At 43.8% G+C, this 26912-nt stretch overlaps 1 protein-coding gene across 4 annotated transcripts in view; it reads left to right on the top strand.

Moving 5' to 3' along the window:
* Window positions 1-26912, top strand: part of TNFAIP8 (tumor necrosis factor, alpha-induced protein 8) — a 133762-nt gene that overhangs the window by 67639 nt on the left and 39211 nt on the right. Inside the window, exon 1 of one of the 4 annotated variants that reach the window (XM_010846604.1) lies at window positions 19469-20273. The exons of the other annotated variants lie outside the window; for them this stretch is intronic. Coding sequence (XP_010844906.1) covers window positions 20201-20273 — 73 coding nt within the window. The 5' untranslated portion in view covers window positions 19469-20200. Of the gene's footprint in view, window positions 1-19468; window positions 20274-26912 lie in introns of those variants that run through there. 4 annotated transcript variants of the gene reach the window in all.

Genomic DNA, 26912 nt, shown 5'->3' on the forward strand with positions numbered 1-26912 from the left:
TTTCTGAATGTTGAGCTTTAAGCCAACTTTTTCACTCTCCATTTTCACTTTCATCAAGAGGCTTTTGAGTTCCTCTTCACTTTCTGCCATAAGGGTGGTGTCATCTGCATATCTGATGTTATCGATATTTCTCCCAGCAGTCTTGATTCCAGCTTGTGTTTCTTCCAGCCCAGCGTTTCTCATGATGTACTCTGCATAGAAGTTAAATAAACAGGCTGACAATATACAGCCTTGACGTACTCCTTTTCCTATTTGGAACCAGTCTGTTGTTCCATGTCCAATTCTAACTGTTGCTTCCTGACCTACATACACATTTCTCAAGAGGCAGATCAGGTGGTCTGGTATTCCCATCTCTTTCAGAATTTTCCACAGTTTCTTGTGATCCACACAGTCAAAGGCTTTGGCATAGTCAATAAAGCAGAAATAGATGTTTTTCTGGAACTCTCTTGCTTTTTCCATGATCCAGTGGATATTGGCAATTTGATCTCTGGTTCCTCTGCCTTTTCTAAAACCAGCTTGAATAAATATATTAATACTTAAAAAAAAAAGCAGTGTAGTAAATCCGTATGTTCCTGTAAAGAATACCCTTACACTTTTCAGATAGGAGCTTAATTGTCATATTTGATTAGTTTATCTATTTTAATTGATATTACTGGGCTCCGGATAATGTACAGACTTTGAAGCTGCACTCAAGTAAACAAAACAGGGCAATTGGTTATAAGGAGTTTCATTTAGTTTACTCTAGATGAGAGCTCCAGGAGAATGGCTGTCTAGGGCAGGTTATGGGACTGGGGCAACATTCAGAGGGCTCTTGAAAGAGTGAAAGTCATGGTGATGTAGAGCAAACACCACTTTTGTGATGAGTAAATTGGATTAAAAGAGGTACTAGTTTGTCTTTGTAGATGAGCTCTGTGGCTAGGGTATAGCATTCCACTCCCCAACCAGCCGGTATTCCCTGCCGTATCCCCAAGGGAATCTATGCACAGAGGGCCTATCAAAGCAGGGGAACCCCTTTATTACCAGAGAGCTTTGACCGAAACCCTACTGATGACCTCGAACTAGGCTGCCCACATGGGTCACAGAAATCAGTCCAGGAACCCTGGGCTGGGCTGCAGAAGGACACGGAGGCTGCCTCGAGGGGCTGATCACAGAAAGGACACCCCCACAGTGGAGGTCTCAGACATCTACGTTCTAGTCCTTTTTAAGTTGCTTGTGTGATGAGCCTTTGGACTGGTCATATCAACTTACTGGACCTAATTTCTCATTTGTGACGAAGTTTGAGGAATGAGGAGATTGAGAGGTCCTCAAAGGCTTTTTGGAGCACTAGCTTTCTGATTCTTGGGTTCTATGCCTGGGAAGTGTCATGTGGAACTGAGGTGAGTTTAGGCGTGAGGACCTAACTCCTCTTTGCCTGCACTTGCAGACAGACAAGGGATGGCACAGTTTCTGTATTACATGCGATGAATGTCTTAAATAGCCACCAAGTGGCTTGACTGGATGAGTGCCGGGTGTGAATTGCTCCAAATTGAGTGTTGTTCATTGGATCCTACAGATGCTGCGGTATAGCCACAGCTCACTGAATAGTGGGATTGTTTCCTGTGCCAAGCCAGGCTTGGATTTTGGCTGCCAGGCTTGTGTTCTGGGACATCCAGATGTCAGGGATCTTGTGGGAGCAGTGAGAACAGACGGTGACTCGTGGCAGATGCTTCTGTTCTAAAGTGGTTTCAAAGCCGTGGTCACGTGGCTTATCCTGGGATGAGTGAGCCCCACTTGTGTTCCAGTCTCCTGTTTTGTTAAGAGTCTGATTGCAAGGGGTGCTGCACACTGTTGTGGTTTATTGATTTTTAGTGATCCTGTTACTCAATAACCCCTGCATGCTTTGCTCTGAAATCTTAAGCCCTGAGCTCTGCCTTAGTAGGACAGGTAGTTTGTTTTTAACATCAGTCTGTATAAATCAGTGGTCCCAAACTCTATAAGAACTAGGCAAGAAATATTAAGTAGTGCTTTATATGGGCTTCCCAGGTGGCATTAGTGCTAAATGTAAGAGACTATGAGACACAGATTCGATCCCTGGGTGGGGAAGATTCCCTGGAGAAGGGCATGGCAACGCACTCCAGTATTCTTGCCTGGAGAATCCCACGGACAGAGGAGCCTGGTGGGCTATAGTCCATGGGATCTCACAGTGTCGGACACAACTAAAGCGACTTAGTACACATACACTCAGCTGGTAAAGAATCCACCTGCTGTGTGGGAGACCTGAGTTCGATCCCTCGGTTGGGAAGATCCCCTGGAGAAGGGAAAGGCTATCCACTCCAGTATTCTGGCCTGGAGAATTCCATGGACCGTATAGTCCACGGGGTTGCAAAGAGTCGAGCACTACTGAGCTACTTTCACTTTCACACACGCACATACAGTGCTTTATATGAACACTTGGAAATCTTGAGGCCTGTGGCAGACTTGCAGAGAACAGTTCTTATCTAAAGACATTAAAATTCAGATGAAAAACTTACGTGACCCAAGAAGACTGTGAGTTGGATTCAGTCCTAAGGCTACCAGTTTGTGATTCTTGTGCTGTAGGCCACCTAGCTTCAAATTTGCTGAGCTTCAGAGAGGCCAGATTTTCTTGATGTGAGCCTTGTGTATTTTTGTTTTTGTAGTAGACTTTACCTTTTTACCTTAGATTAGAAAACTGACTATCACTGGAATAAAGTGGGCCACCATGATTTTTACCCGCAAATTGCACATACTCCAAAAGAAATCATGTCCCTGACAAAAAGAATTTCTTTTGTTCAGTAGCCTTGGGAGACTGAATCAATTTAGAGAAGCAGAGGTGGAAATCTCAGTCAAAACAATTCTGAATGTTTTACCTCATAAGAAGAATTTGTATCACTAAAGGTAAGGAACCCTAGGCATTTGAAAGTCATACACCTGTCTGGCAAGTTGTCTGCTGGGTTTTACTCCTCTTTGCCTTTTCCTGTTACGAGGCAGGCAGGAGGTTAGTGAGCTGGGTGGGGTTGAGGGTGGGATCAACTTGCATTCAACTCTTTTCCCAACCCTCCAAGCCTCCCCACACTCTTAACTTCTGCATTCCTGCTACCACTTGGGATGCCCTGTGAAGGAAGAGAGAAATTGGTGAATTCATTTACTTTTTTTTTTTCGCCACACCATGCAGCATGCAGAACTTCCCTGACCAGGGATCAAAGCCATGCTTCCTGCAGTGGAAGCACAGAGTATTAACCACTGGACGACCAGGGAAGTCCTTCATTTACTTTTAGATATTGGTCATCCACAGGCCTTTCCTCCAAGGGATGCTTGTATTTTTAAAAGAACTTGAATGGTAGAACAGAAAACAGGGCAAAGTTTAGCGCAAAGTACCGCCTCTGTAATGAGAGTGTTTCCTGTAATGCTAAGAACATAATTTGGGGCTTGGGAGCCTCCCAGGCGCCTTAGAGGTAACATTTTATGTTGCCCTGCTTCAGGTAAGACCTGCTGGGTTAGCATCAACCACTGAGCCTGAAGAGGGGGGTTTGACTTTATTCTTTTTTATTTGTATAATTGAAACTTGTGTGAGAGTCCATGCAAATTATTGCAAATGTGTTTTTGTAAGAGATTGATGGCACCCTGCTTCCCTGTGTCTGGTATTGGCCAATGGGAGACTATGTGACTTTAAATATTCCTTCAGCAAAACCACTGAAATCAAGTTGTGCTAAAACTGTGTTCTTCTGATAGTGTTTTCTCCTCAGAGTACTCTCCCCACTTACTTTTTTCAGTGGGGTTCCATAAGTGAATAGTCCACCAATCCTTCCTCTCCTACCTTACATGCGTGCGTGCATGCTAAGTCACTTCAGTTGTGTCTGACTCTTTGTGACCCTGTGGACTTTAGCCCACCAGGCTCCTCTGTCCATGGGATTCTCCAGGCAAGAATACTGGAGTGGGTAGCCATTTCCTTCTCCAGGGGATCTTCCCAACCCAGGGATCAAACCCACATCTCTTATGTCTGCTGCATTGACAGGTGGGTTCTTTACCACTGGCACCACCTAGGAAGCCTCTCTACTACCTTAACACCAGTTTATTCTGCAAGGCCTTGCAATTTGGCTTTTATCTCTAGTTCTGTGACTAAATAGTCTTTCTCAAAGATCCCAGTAACCAAATGATTATCATATCCATTGGTCTTCTCTTTAACCTTCCTTTCTGACCCTTTATTCTTGCCTCTGTAGACCGTTACACATGCTGTTAGCTCTACCTAGAACTGTCCCTCCTTCTCTCTCCTAACCTCCCTTTCTTTGGCTAATTCTTTGACCTTCAGATCTTAGTTTCGAAATCACTTCTCTCAGGAAGCCTTCCTTGATGACTCCCTCCTCCAGGTCCAATCTAGGTATTTGTCCTTTGAGTCTTCATAGCACCATGCTTGTGTGCTATTCACTTGTCCTACTACATTTTAAGTAGTGTTCTCCCGTCGGTACTCCCCTCTCCACTGTACTGTGGGCTCTGTGAGAGCAGGTACCATGGTGGTTTTATCTACACCGTTTACCTTATACCTAAACATGGTAGATGCTCAAAAAATATCTGTGGCATGAAGAACTGCAGAAATGCAGATGACGTCTGAACAGCAAAGTCTACAGCTTCCTCTAGAATAGATGATGAACCCCTGATGTTCTTTATCACTCTTTGGTTCCTCCCTATGTCCCTGGACCTCCAATTAGAAGATGTAGAGGAGTTGTTGGATGCCTTCAATAAAATGTGGCATCTGACCCTGAAGAAGAAGAGAGGTGTCAGGAAATCCTTATCAATCCCATTTAGCCACTCATGACCAGGCAGCAACTCTCTGTGTTGCTTATGGTGAACAAGTCATGGCTACCTGTTGTTGAAACTAGTGGAAAGAATGAGTTTTAAGGATTCTGACCACCAGCAGAATGGGAAACATGTTTTTCAGGAGACCAGGCAAGTTGGTTGTGATGATTTTATCATCAGCATGAAGGAAGAACTTAATGTCTGATTGGCAACAGTAGAGAAACACAGACTAAGAGAGGAACTGATAAGTATTATATAGATGGTATTGTACTTTCCAGGTTATTTAAGAAATTTTCAAGATCATTTTAACTATTTGCAATTTCATGTTACTGATTTTAGAACCCAGTGTCCCTCCTCTCACCTCTGAACACATTATTCTCCTATATTCAGAGCGTCACATCTGTGTGTAGATCTGTGTGTTGGGACGGGCTTTCTAGAGCAATTAAAAAGAATGTGAAATCTTGATCACATGTTTCTTCTTGTCTCTTGAAATTGGGTAAGAATTGTTGACCAGGTATAAAGACCATGAAAAAAACACAGATTTATGAGGGAAAGTTTAGTGAAAAAATGTAGGCTCTTATCTGTATTACAGAAGAGTGTGATTAACACTAGTTGATTTTTTAGAAAAAAAAAATAAAGTATGTTCCATACCCTTCATTCCATGAAGAGGAGAGATCCTATGCAATCTGTTGTAGACATTGTGCCATCAAAGGCTCTGAGAGCTGAAGGAGCAGCAGCACTCCCTGAAGAGCCTTGGTCATCTGGGGAACCGGTCTGGTAGAAGAACGCATCCCCACTTTGGTTGTCCTGCTCAGACCTCAGACTCAGGTGTGTGAGTGGAGACACCTTGCCCACTATCACACCTGTTCCGCCTCTGGACTCCTTGCTGTTCACGTCTGGCTCCCTCTTCCTCCAAGTCAGGCAGGCTCTGAACCTCTGAATCATCTCTGCTGTCTGATCTCTCTATATCTTTCTTCTCTGGGGGCACGTGGCCTATTTGCCTTGAATTATAATGATTTGTGCTCTGCTCATTTAGACACATCCTAGGATGGAGAAAAGTAGCCTGGGATGAGGTCAGAGGACCCTCATTCCAGTCTCATTTCACATTCAGTCCCAGCTAAGTGACCTAGGGCCAGCTGCTTCCTTTCTTTGAGGATCTGTGTCCTCATGGTTGGATAGCATCACTGACTCAATGGACATGAACTTGGGCAGAGTCTGGGACATAGTGAGGGACAGGGAAGCCTGGCATGTTGCAGTCCATGGGGTTGGGCAGACTCTGGGAGATGGTTAGGGATAGGGAGGCCTGGCATGCTGCAGTCCATGGGGTCACAAAGAGTCAGACATGACTTGGCAACTGAACAACAACAACGACATCTTCATTAGAAGATTCCTTCCTTACAGGATTATTATGAGGATCAACGACGATGTATGCAGAAGCACTTCAAGAGCTAGAAAATCTCACCCTCCTGAGGTGCAGTAAGAGCAGAGATGCTCTGTCATGTGCATGGCATAATACCTAGCACACTGTAGGTGCTTGATAAACTACACTTATTAGCTATGATATTAAGAAATAAGCTTCATTTAAACACATAAATTGCTTGCTACTAAACTGCATTGCTGGTTCCTAATGTGGGTCTATGGCCAAGGAGGACATACTCTCCTTCTGGTTCACGTAACAGGATATTTGGAACCACCAAGGTGCTGCCTTTTCATTCATGGGTGAGTTTGATCCATTAAGAAAACAGGTGACAAAATTAATTACATATTGTGCAACCATGGATCCCAAATTGGCCTTAGAAAAACGTAGCGTGTTGTAAATGCAAACAACCTCTGAGGGAAAGCTTGTTCCTAAGAGGCTTGCTTAATAGAATGTTGATTGCCTGCGAGGAGTTCATGCCTTGAGTAAAAGGTGTCTGGAATTTCCATCTGACTTTATTAGTATATATATTCAGGTGGCCCAGTGCCGGATGTTAGTTCTTAAAGGAAACAGTGTTCCCACTCTGAAGAAGGTAAGGCCACTGCTCTTTGCAAGTGGGCAGCTTCTGCTTGTACCTTGCTGGCCCTGGAAATTCCATCACTTGAAGTGGAATTTTGTTCAATCCATCTTATTCGTGGCTCCAAGGACAACTGTGGTGGGTTTGATAGGGGGTTAGTGAGGTTGCCTCTGTAAAGATAAGAACAATCCATTAGTTGAAGCCTACACTCCAGTGGCTTCTACTGGGGCTGTTTGCATTTGCTCAGCACTCTCTGTTTATGAGAATGTTAAGAGGAAGTGCATCCATTCTGTGTATGTTGTAAAACAGAAGGCTTGCAGCTGTCAGAATTATTTTCTTCTTGGCTCCTTATCTGGTAGAGTTTTGGATTGTTGCAGATTATCAGCCTCAGTTCTCCAGATGCAATGCAAATTTTCTTGTTTTCTGTCTTTGAAGATAACAGATATTTATGTACACAGTTCCTTGTAATATACTTTCAGGATGAGGAGAAATTAGGCTTATTCCTATATGTTGTCATAATTTAATATTATGAAATGAGTAAATGATTGTTTTATTAGTTGTATAGTGCATTCATAGAATTCAACATATTCTACTCTCTAGAAAGGGGAAAAAAAAAAAAGCCCACAAGATACAATCTTCTGTTCCAAATAGCTTACAAATCTGCCTCAGAGACAACGAACATCGACTTTGTGTTAGAAGTTCACAGTGAAAGTGAAGTGCACTGGGCACTCCTACTGAAGCTTTATGGGGGGATTGAGACCTGAGCTAGGGTTTGGGGTTAAAAAAAAAAAACAAAACAGTGTAACAGAGCAGAAACAGTAGACCTGAAGCCTTGTTCCAGCAGCATGGCTGCACACGATGTCATGATGTGTCTTAAGCTTTGTTTCCAGTAATTTCCAGTTAATGAAAACAAGTGTCAGAGTTTCTGAATGATTACTTACTTTTTGAATCATTCATATCTATTTGTGTCTATGCTAAGTCACTTCAGTCGAGTCCGACTCTGTGCGACCCCATAGATGGCAGCCCACCAGGCTCCCCCATCCCTGGGATTCTCCAGGCAAGAACAATGGAGTGGGCTGCCATTTCCTTCTCCAATGCATGAAAGTGAAAAGTGAAAGTGAAGTCGCTCAGTCGTGTCCAACTCTTAGCGACCCCATGGATTGCAGCCTAATAGGCTCCTCCGTCCATGGGATTTTCCAAGCAAGAGTGCTGGAGTGGGTGCCATTTGTGTCTAGGGGACGGTACTCAGGATTTTGCCTCTAGCAGCGTCATTTCCACTCACTTGCATCGCCAGTGCTTTCTTTGTGAGAGAGAGGTCAGTGCTCCAGCTGTATCCTGGGGCACCTGGCTCACAGCCTGCTTAGCTCAGCTGCCTTCATGGGGCAGGGACTGTGGCAGGTACGAAGTATTGTATTTCTAGCCTCAGTGGGCATTTGAATTTTCAACCCATGGTCTCATTTAAGAGAGACCAGCTTGAGTCTGTTAGATAATACTAGTTGGAGATGACAGACTAACAGCTGTGGGAACAGAGGGGGAAAAGGCCTCTTCAGGAAACATTTAGATGGTGGGACTTAGTGAAATGAGAAATAAGAGAACAGTAAAAAGGAAGAAAGAAGAGAGACTTCTACAGAGGTCCAGCGGTTAACACCTGCCAGTGTTAAGATCCCACATGCCATGGGGCAACGAAACCCAAGCTCCACAACTGCTGAGCCTGTGTGTTCTAGAGCCCGGGCTCTGCAGAGAAGCTACTGCAGTGAGAAGTCCAGGCACTACAGCTGGAGTGCTGTACACTCGCCACAACTAAAGAAACTTCATGCGTGCTGCATGAAGACACAGCACAGCCAAAAATAAATGAATAAATACTTTTTTAAAAAAAGAAAGAAGGGGCCACAATGCAGCGTAAGCCACTGATAGTCATAAGTGTCTAGCTACCATTGTCTAAGTAAGAACAAATATAATATTCTGAAGAAAACCAAGATGCTGGGGGTAGGGAAGGGATCTATCTGTACCTTCAAGTATAAGGATTCTCCCTAGATGAGTGTCCTTCCAAGGTGAGCCTAAGGAATCTTCCAGGCAGACAGGTGCTGAGGGCAGCTAGAAACACATAGGTGGGAGCAAAGGTTCCCAACAGCTTCACTCGCAGAACCCACAGTGTCTCAGGAATTTTTTCATGTCATTCCCAGGACACAAGAGGTACATGACAGTTTCACTTGTGACGTGTTAGGTCCCGATAACTTAACAAGTATTCATGTACTAATAACTTTGTAGGCATGTGAAAATATACATAGATTGAAATTTCAAAAATAATATTTTTATTTCGTTCTCTACCAGTTACTTACTGATGGAATGGGTGCATCTGTTGGGCCTTGCATGTTTCAGTCAGGATCCAGTCAGGAGATAAACCACATGATAATTAGAGTAGGAACGTGTGATATAAAGAAATGCTAGCTGATGAAACAGTATGGCAGCTCCTAAAAACTTAAAAGTAGAATTACCATCTTCTTGTTTATTCGTGCCTTGACTGTTTGTGACCCTATGGACTGTAGCCTGCCAGGCCCCTCTGTCCATGGGATTTCCCAGGCAAGATTACTGCAGTGGGTTGCCATTTCCTTCTCCAGGGTATCTTCCCGATCCAGGGATCGAACCCGCATCTCCTGCTTGGCAGGCGGATTCTTTACCACTTAGCTGCCGTTATGACAAACAATTTCCACTTCTGGATGTGTACCCAAAAGGATGGAAAGCAGAGACTTGAGCATGTATTTGTATACCCATATTTATAGCAGCATTATTCACAATAGCCAAAAGGTAGAAGCAATCCAAGTGTCCATTGATGATTGAAAGGAAGAAACAAATCATGGTATATACACACAATGGAGTATCATTCAGTTTTAAAAACGAAGGAAATTCTGACACATGCTCCAACATGGATGAATCTTGAGGATATTAGTGAAATAAACCAGTCACAGAAAAGACAAATACTGTGTAATTCCATGTATATGGAGTACCTAGAGTAGTCAGATTCAGAAAGAAAACACAGGATGATGATTGCCAAGGGCTGAGGAGAGGGGAGAATGGGGAGTGTTTAATGAGTACAGAGTGTCCATTTCCAAGATGAAAAGCATTCTGGAGATGGATGGTGGTGAGACTGGGACAACAAAGTATGTGTACTTAATCCTATTGATCTGTATAGCTAAAAAGTGATCAAGATGGTGGTACTTTTATATGATGTGCATTTTACCACAATTGAAAATACTAATAAAAAAAAGTTAAATAAATATTAATTTTGCTGAGGGCTGGCTGTTAGGAAGAGAACTCTAAAGAATAGGGGAATAGCAAATATAAAAAGCAGCCCCTTCCTGTGGGCTTGAAACAGGGTACCAAACCCAAACTTCCTCTCTCTCCTACTCTAGACCTTGTTGGAGAGAAGGTGGCTGGCCTGGCTCCTTGAGTGGCAGAGAAGTCACAGCACTGCTGTGCAGGTAGAACTTGCTGGAAATCTGTCCTCTAGGATGCTGTGGAAATCTGTTCATGGGGAGGTTTTTCACTGAAGGTGCTCTGCCACAAAACCTCCTACGGGGGATGCCAGCAGAAGCTGCTGGAGGCTGGTTGTTGCTGACCACCACGTACAGCAGGAGCCAGTTTTTGAAGAAGGTGCCTGCATTACAGGAACTGGGGGCTGGAGAAGTCATGAGTGCTTGTGGCAGCTTGCAGCCAGAGCACACCAGAACCAGGAAGCAAAAGCTCTTCTTCCTGTAATGTCTCTCCATGATGACACTCCAGTGACAAAGCTTAGGATAGCACCAGCTGGCAAAATAAAAAATATTTAAAGTCTCATCTTTATTTTTTCAGAGCAGGTAAGGTGGCTCAGTGGTAAAGAATCCACCTGCCAATCCAGGAGATACAGGAGACCCAGATTTGATCCCAGGGTCAGGAAGATCCCCTGATGGTGGAAATAGCAGCCCACTCCAGTTGGAGATTCTCCCATTGCCTGGAGAATCCCATGGACAGAGGAGCCTGGTGGGCTACGGTCCATGGGATCCCAAACAGTCAGACAGAACTGAGCGTGCACGTGTGAATGAAAGGTGAATTGGAGCCGTGAGACAATAAATTGATAACTGGCCACCTCATAACTTCTTAAAATCAAATTGAAATCAAATTGGATCCACTACCCTCATTTCTTCTTTCATGTTACTTTTCAGATAATATTTGCTTTTTAGTATAGCAGCTGCCAACAACCTAGCTTTGCACAGAAATGACATCAAAAGAAATGTATTACAGTCTAATGTTATGCAATGAACTGGCTTGAACTAGTAGTTTACACAGTGTCTGAGAGACATTGAATAACACTGTGTCTTCCTCAAAAATTTAAAGTACCCTGTAACACCCCTGTGAGTTAGCTGCAGTGCTCTCAGGTACCATGGCACAATTTGAAGATCTCAGGGCTAAAAAGTGAGACTCTTTAGCCAACTCTGGCCACATCGCTCTCATATATGAGAATCTAAGGTACTGATGTGCTTAAGAGTACAGAAGAGTCATGGGTAGTGTAAAAATTGTACAGAGTCAGTATTACTTCAGAAGATCTTTCAGCAAGTTACCAGACTGGCGAATAGCATACTGTCTTCCAGTAAGTATAGGACTTACAGTAAGTGTTTCCTCTAGCATTGGAGCAGGTTCCTGTTTCTTGAGAACTGGATGAAATAGTTGCCTTGTCTTCCGAGGCTCTTTGACATGAAAAAATCCATAGCTGTAGCTACAGCAGTCATCATCAACATGCATAAGATGCTCATAGTGTAAGAGGCAATGCTGAGACAAGGCTCAGGGAGGGAATAGCAAAGTCCTAGCTCTATCCCACGCTTACTCTGCAGCAAAAATCACTTACTGGTGGCTGATGCACCATTTAGGTTGTTATTTCCTCTCTTCATCTGTCTGTTTTAGGCTGATGGTACAGAGTTGAAATTGAGAAAGTTGAATGCCATTCAAGAGGACTTTACTGAATTCAATAGTAAAAATTCTATTGAGATAGTTATGTATGTATGTATGTATGTATGTGAGTGAAAGTCGCTCAGTTGTGTCTGACTCTTTGTGACCCCATGGACTATAGAGTCCAAGGAGTTCTCCAGGCCAGAATACTGGAGTGGGTACCTTTCTCTTCTCCAGGGGATCTTCCCAACCAAGGGATCTAACCCAGGTCTCTCACATTGCAGGTGAATTCTTTACCAGCTGAGCCACAAGGGAAGAATGTTAAAAAGTTAGTGTTTTTTTTTTTTAAAAAAGGCTTTGGCTTCCTGATAGCTCAGATGGTAAAGAGTTTGCCTGCAATGCACGAGACCCAAGTTCGATCCCTGGATTGGGAAGATTCCCTGGAGAAGGGAATGGCTACCCACTCCAGTATTCTTGCCTGGAGAATCCCATGACGGAGGAGCCTGGCAGGCTACAGTCCATGGGGTCGCAAAGAGTTGGACACGACTGAGCGATTTCACTTTCACTGTTCTTTATGTTCTAGTAGAAACAGAAAAGTGAAAGTGTCAAGTTCCTCAGTTTACCATCTGAGCCACCAGGGAAGTCCTAGAAAATGGATGGACTTAATAAGACCTTTTATAGGTAGGTAGGCAGGCATACTGTTCATGTTATTGATTTTCCCAGAAGAATCATTCATTTTGGTGATGTTTAACAATTTTGTGAATCATAATTGATACATGTTTCTGTATAACTTTTCTTTAAAGAGAAGCTGAATAACTTAAGTTTTGTAAGCTGACCCATTCAAAAGGACAAACTTCTGATCCACGCCTTTCAGTGCTACCTGCAAAGCAGCCTTCCCTTTCCCCCTGAAACACTGTTTGGATAAGTTCTGTTTTGGTTCACGTTTTCACCTCCTGCTGAGTTTGTCAGCTGAGTTTTAACCTTGGCTGCTTTCAGCGGGCAAGCCTGTCTAGCCCTGTAGCTTCATCTCCTGGTGTTTTCTGTCTCTTAAACAGTGATGGGTTGGCAAAAATATTAACTTGACAGAGATTCTACCCATGTCAGAAACTCACTGTTAAAATCCAAGTTTGACAACTTGGAGTGGATTAGACTTTCAAACAGATATCCGAACAGGAGTCTGTGGTCCAGATTCCACATATGAGCACTACTTCTGTTTTCTTGTAGATTTCAAATGTTGATCAGAAACTGGAATAAAGTTCATAAATGCTTGATGGGATCAAGCGGGGCCATTACCCTCCCTATCTTGGCCGCCTTTTCTGCCTCCTCGGAGTAGAGTGAACACACAGGAGAGAAAGAGATTGTCACTGCTGCTGCCTTAAGCAAAGCTGCTTACTTCTGAATTCTTCATGATAATCAATAGCAGATGTGTGGCCAGCCCTGGAAAGTTGCATAACTGTCTCACGTTGCATTCGATTGCAATCGCTAGCCAACATGAGGGGGTCTCCATTAGGCAGTTGAAAAGGAAAATTTTTGTTTATCTTATCATAAAATTATTTCCTTGCTGTAAGTGGTAAAAGCAGTGGTTAGGGTGGAAGTAATTTGAATATCACTGCCCTTAAACATGAATTTCAGTTCATGATAAGGAGGAACTTTCTAATGACTAGAGAGGAAGTGGGGCTTTGTTAAAGCAGTGAGTCTCTGTTAATAGAAGTAATCAAGGAGAGTGTGGATGAAGGCTTGCTGCCTGTGATGTGTCTAGGAGATGGCTTCATCTCCTAGATTAGAGGATTAGAATAAATGACCTGTAAGTTTGCTTCCAAGTCTGAGTTTCTATGACTAAGATCATTGATCACTTCTTCCTCCTGTTCCTTTTCTGAAGGTAAGTCAGGGATGTATAGATTAGTTGTGGCACTACCTTCTGGGCCCAGTCTCAGCCCTGCCTCTCTCATTCCTGGCGACTCCCTTTGTAGCCCATCTCAGGTTATCCCTGGTTGAGCCTGTTAATCAAGGCACAGTGAGGTTTGGACCTTTTATTTTCACATTCTCTCGATGGACCACACACAGTAAATTGCCCACACCTATGTGGGACTTCTGTACAGTCCGCATTTAGGGCTTCCAGATGGATGCTCCACCACCTAAAATAATCTGGCCTTATTCATGAAAGTGATTAGGGGGATTTCATAATTTTCAGTGCTTTATCACATTCATGACTCATTTTTATTTTTACTACTTTGTGGAATAAGTGGCATTATTCCCATTTTACAGATGGGCAAACCGAAGCTCAGAGAGGTTAAATGGCTTGCAAATTTTAGAAGAAAAGTGATAGAAGAATGAATAGAAAAATAAAATCCTATTGTCAACGAGACAGTGCTCACTGGGTTTATGGCAATCAGGCCCAGGTCTCCCAAACTGAGTCTGGCTTTCTTTGCCCAGCTTCTGGCAGCCTTACATCCAAGGAAGTTTAGTTGGGGTCTTGACTGAACTTTTAATTAAAAAAAAAAAAAAGTATTTGTAGTTTCATGTAGCTGAATAAATAGAAGCTATTAAACTTATGGCTTATTTAAAGCATTGAATATCAGGAATGGGATAGTTTTGATTTGAGGCTGTGATCTAAGCCTGTGAACAGAACCATCTGAGCATTCCATCCTAGAATCATGACCAATTCAAACTCTTTGGGAATCTCCCAGTACAGCAAACTTTGAATTATTCCTCTGCAAAATAAAGGTCTCAAATTTTACTTGAGTAGTTTAATAGAGTGAGAAAGTCTGGATATAGAAGACAGGAGGCCTGGTCTGCATCTACTGTAGTCTCAAGAACATTATTACTTAGTTTTGTGACCTTGAGCAAATTGTATAACCTCCCTTTCTTTAATTACATGTCTGTAAAATGAGTATGATGATCCAAGGGAGCTAACTGGGAAGTCTGCATAAAGCCTATGCAAGGCATAGTAAATGCAAGCATCCTAGCTAAGTATTACAAAAGAAAGATCCAAAGTCATAAATTCTTCAGGTAATATTTTCAGACCTGATTTTGAGTGTGTGTGTGTTTCATCGTCTGCTAAAAGCTTTTATTTTCTCCTAAGAAAGATTTCTTAGGAGAAAAAGAAAAGCAAACAATGAGAGCCTAGGAAACAAGAGCCTCCCAGATGTACTGTTTTCTCCCTATGCATGCTCACCCCAGATGTCAGCACTTCTCACTCCCTCAGAATTATCCACTCACACCCAGAGCAGTAGTGAGCCTGGGGGATTTACAGAAAAAGCCATAGGGAAGACTGAAGAGAGGGTTTACACAGAACAAACTTCTGACTCCCAGGCATGGCCCCTGGGAGGCAGCTTTCCCCATCCTTTGACTCGGCACTCATCGTCAGTCTTCTTCCTTGACTCACAGCACTTCTGTCCAGCCTCCCAACCTCCCCTGCCTCATCCCAGTACCAGCAATGCATAAGCAGGAGGCCGCTTGAGGCTCAGGGCTTGGGCTCCTGAGAAGGTATGTGGGAGATTTCCACTGTCATTTGAGCGGCCCTTTCTCCACTTTTGGTAAATCAAACTTTCTTAAGGCATAAAGAGTGAGATCACTTGGGCTAGGCAGGGACTCCGGTGAGATACCCAATTAGGCCCACTCCTTTTGGAAGGTTAAGTGTAAGATGTCTAAGGAGGTTAAGAAGGATGCAGAGCCTGCAGTCACAACCAGGTGAGGCCAAGAACACAGGTCCCTCTGTGAGGAGAGGGACTGAAAGCCAACTTTATATATAGAGCATGGAAGCCTGTAAAGACTCTCAAGGGTGTAGACATAAATAATACAAGAATAGATGAGGAAAGCTTCAAAGTCAAATAGGAGAAAGCCACTTTTTATACTAAGTAAACAACTCTTTTTCACCATCCCCCCTTCTGACTTAAATGTTGTTTGTATAGATTCAGCCTGTCAGCAAGGCAGAAATAAAAATATCAATAAAATTACCATTTTTTTTGCGGTATGGAATTCTTAGACCTAGAAGCTGTAAGTGAAAGTCATTCATTTGTGTCCGACTCTTTGCTACCCCATGGACTATACAGTCCATGGAATTCTCCAGGCCAGAATACTGGAATACTAGCCATTCCCTTCTCCAAGGCTAGAAGCTATGCTGCTGCTGCTGCTAAGTCATGTCAGTTGTGTCCGACTCTGTGTGACCCCATAGACGGCGGCCCACCAGGCTCCCCCATCCCTGGGATTCTCCAGGCAAGAATACTGGAGTGGGTTGCCATTTCCTTCTCCAGTGCATGAAAGTGAAAAGTGAAAGTGAAGTCGCTCAGTCATGTCCTATTCTTCTCGACCCCATGGACTGTAGTCTTCCAGGCTCCTCCATCCATGGGATTTCCCAGCCAAGAGTACTGGAGTGGGTTGCCATGAAGCTATAGGTCTATACAAATTGACAGAGATGCTTAGTCTTTTTCGCTGCAGGGAACTTACCACATTCTCTAATGTGATCAGAGTGTGGTTCCTCCTGGTTGAATTGTACCTTCTCTTTCCAATTCTGCTGGGCTTCTCTTCTAAGTCTGAACACTTGCTGACCTTTCCTGTTCTTGGCAGACATCTGGGCGGCTGTAAGGAAAAGGCCCAAAGCCCAGGCATTTTTCCAACAGCTTTATTGATGCATAATTTAAGAGAAGATGTTTCTGCTGTTCTATGATAAAGTTCAGTTGAGAGGTGGTGTTAATATCTTCCTTAGAACCAAGGTCACTTGGAAGGTTGAACTCCAAGTCTGTGATCAAAATTACCAAAATTTGCCAGTAAGCTCCAGGTGAGCAGAGTTCTTTTACATGTGACACACATAAATATTTGGTAATGACTGACTGAAAAAAAAAGAAAAAGAAAAAAACCACCAGAATCTTGGTGGTGATGGTGTAGCTGCTAAGTCCTGTCTGACTCTGGCCACCCCAATGGACTGTAGCCCACCAGGCTTCTCTTTCCATGGGATCTCCCAGGCAAGAATACTGGAATGGGTTGCCATTTCCTCCTCCAGAAGATCTTCCTGATCCAGGGATCTCAGATTCTTAGCTTGCATTTTAACTCAAGTCCGTGCAAGTGGTAAAGAATCCACCTGCCAATGCAGAAGACGTAGGAGATGTGGGTTCGATCCCTGGATTGGGAAGATCCGATAGAGGAGGAAATGGCAACACACTCCAGTATTCTTGCCTGGAAAGTTCCATGGACAGTGGAGCCTGGTTGGCTACAGTCCATGGGGCCATAGAGAGTCAGACATGACTAAGTAAGCTCTTACCTACATGAACATAGGTAAGCTACTATTTTTAGGCTACTATACAGAGAGTGCTGTGGAAAAAATAAACATAGAAAGCTCTGCACAGTTTTTCTGATGATTTCATAGGACATGTACAAAATAATACATCATTTTAACTGACATCCTGATGTTACATATTATACAGTTGTAGTTCAGAGGAGTGAAGTAGGAAGTCAGAAAGAGCTAATTAGAGGCAGACACCGAACTCATACTTTATTTTACTAATACAGTCAGCTGGTTTCTCCTTTTAGGTGGTTAAGGAAATTTAGATAAATTTGCAGTTAACCACAAAACAAAGAAATAAATGCTTCCAAACAATAAAACATTTGTCTATAAAACTTCCGAGAAGGATGTGGATGCTTTCACATGGGGAAGTCATAGACTATCTGGAAATTTGGATCCTAAAGAAGAGTGGTTTTGGAGGAGGATAGGACAAGATGGAGAGAGGCTAAGATACACTCACAAAATAAACCGAGCCTGCCTTGCACTGGAGCTAGATCGGGACTTTGTTCCTCAAGGTGACTGCTGGGCTACATTTAAATACAAAAGAAGTTTCTTGCCAGGTTTCTTGAGGACCCCAGTGAAAGTCAAAGATCAACCTAGCTGCTAAAATGATTCTAAATTGGATTAAGAGGCTGACACAGCAGTGCTTTAACTCTTCATTCAGCAGTTGTTCTCCTTGGCTAACCTGAGCAAAGCTGAGGGCCTTTTTGTGAACCCAGCGTAAAAACAAGTCGGATGTTAAGGACATGTACTTTAACACACTTGTGTGGTTTGAACATAATTGGACTTGCAGAAAGACCTTTTATAAATCACTCCTATGGGGGCACTTTCTGAAGGAAGAGGGTAAAAGTGAGCCCTTCCTGTGACTGGTGAGATGGACTTTGTGTTTTGTGAATTTGCATAATCATCACCTTGAAAAGGTGTTGCGTCTTACTCCAATTATAGATGAATGGGAGCTATCTTTGTGAAGTTCACAGCCCTGGTGAGATGCTGCTGGGCTCCTGGCAGACATCTGTGGAAGTCTGGGCTGCCATGGGGGAGGGCAAAGGACAGATGGTGTGTGTGGGGTGGGGTGGGGGGACTTCCAGAATGATTCCTTAGACAAGACAGGAAAGGTCGCTTCTGACTAGTGAGGGAGCATGTCTCAGAATGACCTTCATGTCTCCTCCTTAAGTCTGAAGTTACAGAATGAAGTTACTAAGTTACTGCATCTTAGCAGCTCAGGATGTGTGGCACTGGGGACCTCGCAGTTAACTGGGACTTTCAGAAGGGTGCAGCCTGGTGACGTCAGCTTCCGGAAGGCTCCACAATACTGATACTTTCCAGATGTTTCTCCTCTTTTCTCCTTTCTGACCAGCTATGTCTTCCTCTCATCATTCTGTCCTGTCCTTTCAAGGAATTGAGATGAAATACTGCCTGGTGTCTTAGGTGTGATAGAATCACTCAGCAGTAGGAAGTGATTTAATATCTTATATTAATATTTATAATAGTCTTCACTGCTTGTGACTCGCATAAACACTCTTTTTTCCTGTTCAAACCCAATATTGGAATAAAACACTAGAGTATCTTTTACAAAAAATTACTTTTAATGGTGCAATAGTTTGTAATAATCTGTGTAGAAGTTTATGGTTTTCAAAGCACTTTTTGCTTATATTACCTTATTTAATCCCCAGAATAAATCTGAGGAGTAATTAATACTCTTTAAACTCTCTTTTTCCAGATGAGGAAAGGGAGGCCCAGAGAAGTTAAATAATTCACTCAAGGTCATACAAATAATAAATTGCAGAACTAAATCTTAATTCAGACTCTTTACATCTGTATCTTTTTGGGAGGGATTGGGGGCAAGAGGAGAAGGGGACGACAGAGGATGGGATGGCTGGATGGCATCACTGACTCGATGGACGGGAGTCTCAGTGAACTCCGGGAGTTTGTGATGGACAGGGAGGCCTGGCGTGCTGCGATTCATGGGGTCGCAAAAAGTTGGACACGACTGAGCGACTGATCTGATCTGATCATTAAATTTATATTTACTATAGAGCCTCTCTTCTTATTTTTTGCCCGTATAAAACGAGGGAAATGAGGGAAAGGAAAGCAGCTGGAAAATGAATTTATTAAAAGAATGTAACTTTTCTCACAGTTTCCTAATGGATCTTTCAGGTATGTTATTTGAGGACCTGTTGCCTTATATCTGTAGTAAAACTAGTGCTCTGCAAATTCCTCCATTAAGACAGGTATGTCGGTGGCAGCTCTTGTTCCCCCTTCTCCAAAGGAAAAACTAAGGCTTCACAAAACTGAGACATCTTCCTCTCAGCTGGTGGACCCGACCAGGGGGCAGAATTGAGATCTCCTCTAAGAACTCTCCAGCCTCTTTAATCTCTCAGCGTTTCAAAAGCCTGAATACCTCCCCGACCCCTACTCCCACCCCCTGACCCCCGCCTTTGGCTTGCAGCCTTCGAAGAAGAGAGTGGCGCCCCCTCCGTCTGGGAATGGCCCTTTGGGGTAACTGCAGAGCACTTAGTGCACCCAGGTTGGGGTTTGAGTAAGTCATGCGGGTTATGCTGAATGACTAAGCCTTTGGTCTGCTTTTCCTGTGCAAAGGTAAGGGTGGAGTTCCCGCCTACCCGCACCTTTCTTCAAAATACCCCCTTCCTGGGCTTGTGCCGCAGGTCCTTCCAGCCTCATGGACCAATATCCACGTTACTTTGCTGCAAAAAATAATGTACAAAACCCAGCAGCTTTAAAATCCTTCATTTTGGGCCTTTAAGTCCCCAAGACACAGAAAGTTAAATGGGCGTCGAAAAATGGAACCTAAAGATGGAGGTGCATGTCTTTGACCGCGTCTGCATTTGTGATTTATGTAAAACAGCAGAGATGTGCCTTTCTTTTCTTCCCTGCATATCGATTTCCCAGGCGTGGCCCATCCTGGGCCCCGGCGGCCGGCCCCCCTCTGCCGGCCCCCTCCGCAGATCAGCCCCACCTGCGTGCGCCCAGCCACGAGCCGCCAGGTCGCCCGCCTGCGACGGGCTGGGGCGCGCGGCCCCGGGGGCGGACTCCCGCCGCCCAGCTGAGACGCGATTCGTCACTCTTGCAGAACTTTCCCCCTGAAAATCCCTGCACCAGAACCAGCCCTCCCGCCCCGCGGAGGTTTTGATTTTAGAGACTTTCCTTCCTTTTTATTTTCTGTGTGCTGGTTTTGGCTGCCAGCTCGTGCAAGTACATGTCCGCGGTCGTCGCCCCTGCAGCCGCCTACCCGGACACCATGCACTTCGAGGCAGAAGAATCCAAGGAAGGTACGGTTTGGATTTGGTTGAGGGGTCGCCCGCCAAGTTCTGCGGAGGAATGTGGAAGTAGGGCGGCGGGGTAGTGGAGCAGATACGAGTTTAAAAGTGAGCGATGGGTACTTTGTCCGTTCTGACTGCGCCTTCGCTGCTGGTTTCAGGGCGACTGTGCCGAATACACTTCTCACCCCGCGGCCGGTCAAAGGGGAGGGAGGAAGAGTCAATCCTGGCTCTGCCAGTCCACTAAACGCTGCTTTCTAGATCTTTCTGGAAACGAAACAGCCCCAGTATTGACTCCAAGAATGCGAAATGTATTTAGAAGAGCACTGCCTGCCTGCAGTCTGGACAGTAGAAAGCTGGATCCCTTGGAAGAGCCCTAAGAGTCCAGGGTCCCTTGAAAAGGGATTTCAGAAATTGGAAACTTTGTGTGTTTCCGGCTAAAGGGGGAAGCTGCGTGCGGGGGAGAAGTGAAAGATCTTTATTTGAGAAATAGGTTTTTTTTTTTTTCTAAATCCTTGCTGACTTTTCAGCAGTGAATTTATTTTGTTGGGGGGCTTTAAGGGGGTTGAGAGATATGAGGGAGGGCTTGTGCAACTTGAAACTGAGAAGAGTTTGTCTGTTTCTAACTTTGCCAAAGCAAAGGGTTTCCATTTACTCCTAACAGAGCGGGTGACAGGGCTGGAAAAACTCCAACCAAAACACAATTATACGCTGGTGTTAGTTCGGGGAGTTTATTTGTGTGTGAGTGTTTGTACGCTTTGTTTCCTGAAACTTTATGTATACAAAAGTCCTCTTGTAAGTTGAGGTAAAAGTGGGGGAAATGAGAGAGTAAGAGAGCAGACTGTGCAAGATTGTGAAATTTCTTTCTTTTTAAGTAGTCTCTTGGGAAACGGGTAAATTTCGAATCAATCATAGCAGCTCAGAGAGCCTGAGGAGCAGAAAGGAACCCCATCGTTTCTCGGTTTGGTAGATACCAGTCAGGGAGAGCCCTGGAAATTTGTCCTCTTCTTTTCCTGATTCCCATCCCTAAAGTTAAGCCCTGTATTTCAAGATGTGGTCTCTGTGGGCTGAAATTTCCTTTATTGTGCTGTGTGAGGGAAGCAGTCAATAAAAAACAGTCTTGTTTAATAGAAATATGGGACTGGTGTGAATGAGAAATGACAGCCAGGAGCATTGTTTTTGAGCTTGATGTGGGAACTTGGGGGATTAATGTTTCTTTGCTGCCGTGGAGTCTGTACTGATGGAGCTTTGTGCTGTTGGAGGCTTTTCTTTTAAACAGCGATGTACAACTGGGGTTGAAGGCACATGGGCCGAGAGAAGCCAATAGTGAACTTTTATATGAATTACAAGTAGCACTTACATTGGTATTTTTCTCCCAGGCATGCTTTTTTCTTTTGGGGGAAAAAAAAAAAAAACTAAAACAAAACAGTGAGGAGAAAGTGGAAAAACAGTATCCCAAAGCATATTCTTTGGGATACATTCTTTCAGCCAGCACCCACATTCTTCTCTCCAGCCCAGCTCACCCATTGCAAGCCTGAAAACTGGATGGAGGTGAAGAGATGCCTTAATGCACACCCCCTTGTTCCTAACCTTTCCCTTTCCCTTGCCATCACTTACATTCTGCAAATCTGTAGCAAATTATCCTCCCTCTGTTATTTACTGAATGCCCAACATGTTTCTTTTTATATAATATGAGGTGCTTGAGTTTTAAATTGATGGCAGTTAGAATAGGATGTAGAATAACTCTTGAGGGAGATGAAACAAATAACTTTATTAACAAATGGAATCATAGTAGCTTCTACCAGGAAATAAAGGACTAGTGTGTATATATGTGTGTTTGTGTGTGTGTGTGCGTGTGTGTCCCAGGCAGTTCTGACAAGATTTGTTATTGGCTGTGATCTAGAATCCTCTGCTTAACTACCACCACTCAGAAAGGAGCAATGCTGTTTATTTTTATTTTTTAAAAAAGATTTTTTGATGTGGACTGTTATAAAGTCTTTATCAAATTTGTTACAATATTGCTTCTGTTTTATGTTTTGGTGTTTTGGCCCCAAGGCATGTGGGATCTTAGCTCCCCAACCAGGGATCAAACCCTCACCCTCTGCAGTCAAAGGTGAAGTCTTAACCACTGGACCACCAGGGAAGTCCCTCAGTGCTGTTTAAATAGCTCAGTTATCTTTATTGTCTATCCTTAGAAATTCTGTCCCTTCTCCTTAGCTTTTTTTTTTTTCCCCTCCTTGTGGATTTATGTATCCCATCTAGTGTGAGATCACCACAAGTTCTTCACAGTGTCCGCATCGCAAGCAAATTGCCTTCCGATGCTTCATGCCTGATTTGCCATACTGGGAGATACTTTAAATCATTAGTCTGAACTGCAGTGAGAGACTAGTATATGTTGTTCAGGGTTGAATATGAAACAAAATATCTGGTTGAATTCAGAAATCCTTGCAGGCCAATACATTTGTGTATGTGAGTGAATGTAGAAGCAAATGACTGGGGATATTGTTAAGCCACTGTAGCTTAGGACAAACTTGACTCTGTGCCAGGAGTGCTGAGCCTCCGTCCTCAGTCAAAAGCCACCTCCTAAAGAATCAATTTAATTTTTCCTGCTTACAAATGAATAGGTGATTGTGCTTGAGTATTAAACAGAGAAAAAGAACTCAGACCTTGCTAGATTAGAAGCTGAGTGAGTTTAAGATATCCTGGCATAAAATGAATAGGAAAGCAAGAGAAAGGGAGGAAGAAACCTACTTTATTAAACAGGGGAAGACTGTTGAAAAAATATCAACAGTTACCCATGGATGGGGGCTTCCTGAGGAGATGCGTTGATGGCCATATTTTTGGCATTTAATTGATTCCTGTTGAATAAATTTCTTAATTATGAGGTAGGAGAAATGAATCACAATTAAGATCTCTGCAGATCTTTCTAGTGCTAAGCATCGAGGGGTCTGGGGCTCCTCTGACTTGGTTATTGAAGCTTTGGTACCAAAAAATGAGGAGGCCACTATTAAGGAGCTGCTTTGGGAGGGCTGAGCTGTGAGTGAGCTCGGCTCCTCCTGTCTTGCCCATAATAGCACTTCCGGCCACGGCCTCACCTAGTTCTCTCATGCCTCACCAGGACTGCTATTTCACAAAGAAAACAGTAGCCATTAGGCAACTCCCTCACTTCCTGCTTTCAGACGGACAGATTCACCTTTACCCACACCCATCCTCCCAGTGTCTGTGGAACAGGCGTGGTTCCTGTTGGAAGGAGCGGAAGGAGGCTCCTTCTACTGTGGGCTCCTCACTGCACAAGTTGGCCTCACGTCTTTCCTGGCTCCTGCCCTTCTGTGTATAGATGGGCCCAAGCTCCCTACTTTGGCGGTGTTGGCACTTGATGGTCTTTCTGCCTGAAATTCTTCTCCCCACCTGACCCCCTTTCCCTGGTCGGGTTTTTGGGTTGGAAGGCCCTTTCTGAACCTCCAACTTTAAAATCCCTTACTGCAGTCTCTCAGAACACCTAACCTTTTTGTGGCCAATACCACATTGTTTAGCATCTTTCTCTAGACCACAAGCTCTTGAGGGCAAGACCATGTCTGTTTTATTCCCCACTGGGTCTCCAAGACCTAGGCAATGAGAGGTGATCATTCAGTATTTATAAAATGAATGAATGATCTTCATTCCTTAGAGGTAATCCTCAGTACTTTGTTAATTTTAGGCATATATTTCTCCTATAAAATGAACCTGCTTTTTTTTTTTTTCTTTTTTACCTTTTGCATGATGCCTACGTTCTCACTCTTTGTCATCCTTCATCCACTGAAGTCTGTCTTTTTCTCCATTCAGTTCAGTTCAGTTCAGTCGCTCAGTCATGTCCAACTCTTTGCGACCCCATGAATCGCAGCACGGCAGGCCTCCCTGTCCATCACCAACTCCCAGAGTTCACTCAGACTCACGTCCATCGAGTCAGTGATGCCATTACTCCACTGAAATTGCCCAGATCACCAGTGACTTCCCAGGTGCCAAAACCACCAGTGACCTAGCATTCATATTTTCGCCCCGATCTTACTTGACTTGGTTTTGCAGTGCTTGACACTAGAAGACCGGTGTCCTGGCAGTCCTAGATTCCTCCCTGAGTTCCTATGCCTCTACACTCTCTAGCTGTTTCTTTCTAATCTCTTAGAGCACCAGTCTAGGCTTTTCTAAAAGTTACCTGTACAGCCAGCTGCCTGGTAAACACCATGCTTCTTTTTTTAAAGTGCAGAATAGCTGGTTTATAGTGTTGTGTTAGTTTCAGGTGTACAGCAAAGTGATTCAGTAATATTTTTGCAGATTATTTTCTACTATAGGTTCTTACAAGATATTGAATATAGTTCCCTGTGGTATAGAGTAGGACCCTGTTGGTTATCTATTTTATATATAGTAGTTTATACCAAGCTCCTAATTTCTCCCTCCCATCCCTTTTCCCCTTTGGTAACCATAAGTTTGTTTTCTATGTCTGTGAGTCCTGGTAAACACCATGCTTTGACTGTCATATGGGTATCTCACATTCAACAGATCTGCACTGAGCCTGTCATTTCCTACTCTTCACAAATCTCACCCTCCTTTTGTCTCATCACTGAATATCACAGCACTCTTTTTAGCTTCCAAACTGCAAATCTGCTAGTTGTCCTTAATCCCACCCTCTCCTTTATCTTCAGCTTTCACCTGGCACTTCCTCCTCCTCATTATCTATTGAGTGCATCTCCTTCTCTTCATTTTCCTGGACCCTGCCTTGCTTCAGGTCCTCAGTATTTGTGCCTTCATGAATACAATAACTACCTCTCTCATCAGGATTCTTGGTTGCAACAAATAGAAATTGATTCCTGCTAGGAAAATCCCATGGACGGAGGAGCCTGGTAGGCTGCGGTCCATGGGGTTGCTAAGAGTCAGACACGACTGAGTGACTTCACTTTCACTTTTCACTTTCATGCATTAGACAAGGAAATGGCAACCCACTCCAGTATTCTTGCCTGGAGAATCCCAGGGACAGGGGAGCCTGGTGGGCGGCCATCTATAGGGTCGCACAGAGTCAGACACGACTGAAGTGACTTAGCAGCAGCAGCAGCAGCAGCAGCAGCAGCAGAATCATGAGGAATGGATTGAAATGAAGGATGTCTTGAAAGTTTACTGGGTTAGTTCACACATCCCCAGAAAGAATTAGCCTCTGAAAGATACATCAGGAAATGCAGCCAAGAATCTCCTGGTTAGGACCTCACGATGGCCTTGGCCTCCTGTGTATTTTTCAGTTCCGTCTCAGATGGGACTCCAGATGTGCCTGAATATTTAGTCATGCTCCACATTTAAAAATCTCAGAAGTAAGCCAGCTGTTTGTCAGTGCTGGGTTGTGTCCTTGCCCTTACTGCTTGAGGGAGAGATATCCTCTGGTTCCAGCTTTGCTGCAACCACTTGCAAAATGAGGGTTTCTTCAGAATTAGGAAGGGACTTCTGATGTGGATCACCGAAACAGCCACAGACATCTACCACTCCATGGGACTGGTCCATGCGACCCTAGTGCTACCCTGCCTATTTACTTCCTTGTTCCCTCAGCAAACGTTTCCTTTGTTGGGCTCACTCTCTTGCTCCTCCTTAAGTGGGTAACGTGTCCAGCAGGACCCAGTCTGGAGTCGAGGCTCTTTCACAGGGTTCCCATAATACCCTGTACTTCCTGCAGTTGTACCTTTTTTCATGTATTACAGCCATTAGTCTTCTTTTCCTTTGCCTCCTCTGTTAGGAGTTTTTTTTTTTTTTTTCCCTCTTCAGTAAGCAAGATTTGTGCATGGTTTGTTTTTGCTTGACCTAGGACCTCTATTTAGGAGGGCCTAAAAAGCATTGTCAAATTAATCAGTTTAAAAATGAAATTACATGACATGAAACTTTTTAGAGCACTGCTTAGAGATCATCCAGCCTTGCTTTTATAGAAATAGTGCCTTCCAAACCTAGAGAACAAATTTATGTAGTGTTTCTTAAATTCTCCACTGAAGTACTTTTAATGGCAGAGGCAAAACAAGCATGTGTCTTTAATCACGGGCATTGGGGCCCAAGATGGCTTGCGAGCATCTCAAATTGCCTTGAGGACCAAAGAAGTGATTTTGAAACTAAAGTGTATTGAGTACTTTCCTGTGTCGGGCACAGTGCTAATTAAGCATCTGATTATGTATATTAATCTCATTTGATACTTGTCTAATAATCCTTTGTTTTAGTTCTGCATAATGATTAAGAAAACTGAGGTTCCGAGAGGTTAAAAACCATGCCTGAAACCACAAAACCAGAAAAGGTAGAATCAAGATTTGAATGGAAGCCGTCTATCCATAGACCCTGATGGGATGTGGTACTTCCAGGGCTCTCCCCCATCCTCAAGTAATTTAAACACTCAAGAGAATGCTGTCTGTGAGTCCTGGGTCCACTTGTACCCCATTTCTGAGAAGACAGGAGTAGAGAGACCAGGTACCTTGGAGGAGAAAGAGAAGAGCCCCGGCACATGGGCAGGGAGTCTTGAGCGCATCCTTCTACCCCTGATGCAGGAGATCTAGGAACCCAACAGGGCTGGGTGGGAGGTTCTGGAGCCTACGCCAGCAAGAGAGACCAGAGTACCTATGGGAGAGGAGAAGGGACCTCACTTTCTGAACCAGAGGA

This window comes from Bison bison, unplaced genomic scaffold, assembly GCF_000754665.1.
Source record: "Bison bison bison isolate TAMUID 2011002044 unplaced genomic scaffold, Bison_UMD1.0 scf7180017864238, whole genome shotgun sequence".
In the NCBI taxonomy this organism is placed as follows: Eukaryota; Metazoa; Chordata; class Mammalia; order Artiodactyla; family Bovidae; genus Bison; species Bison bison.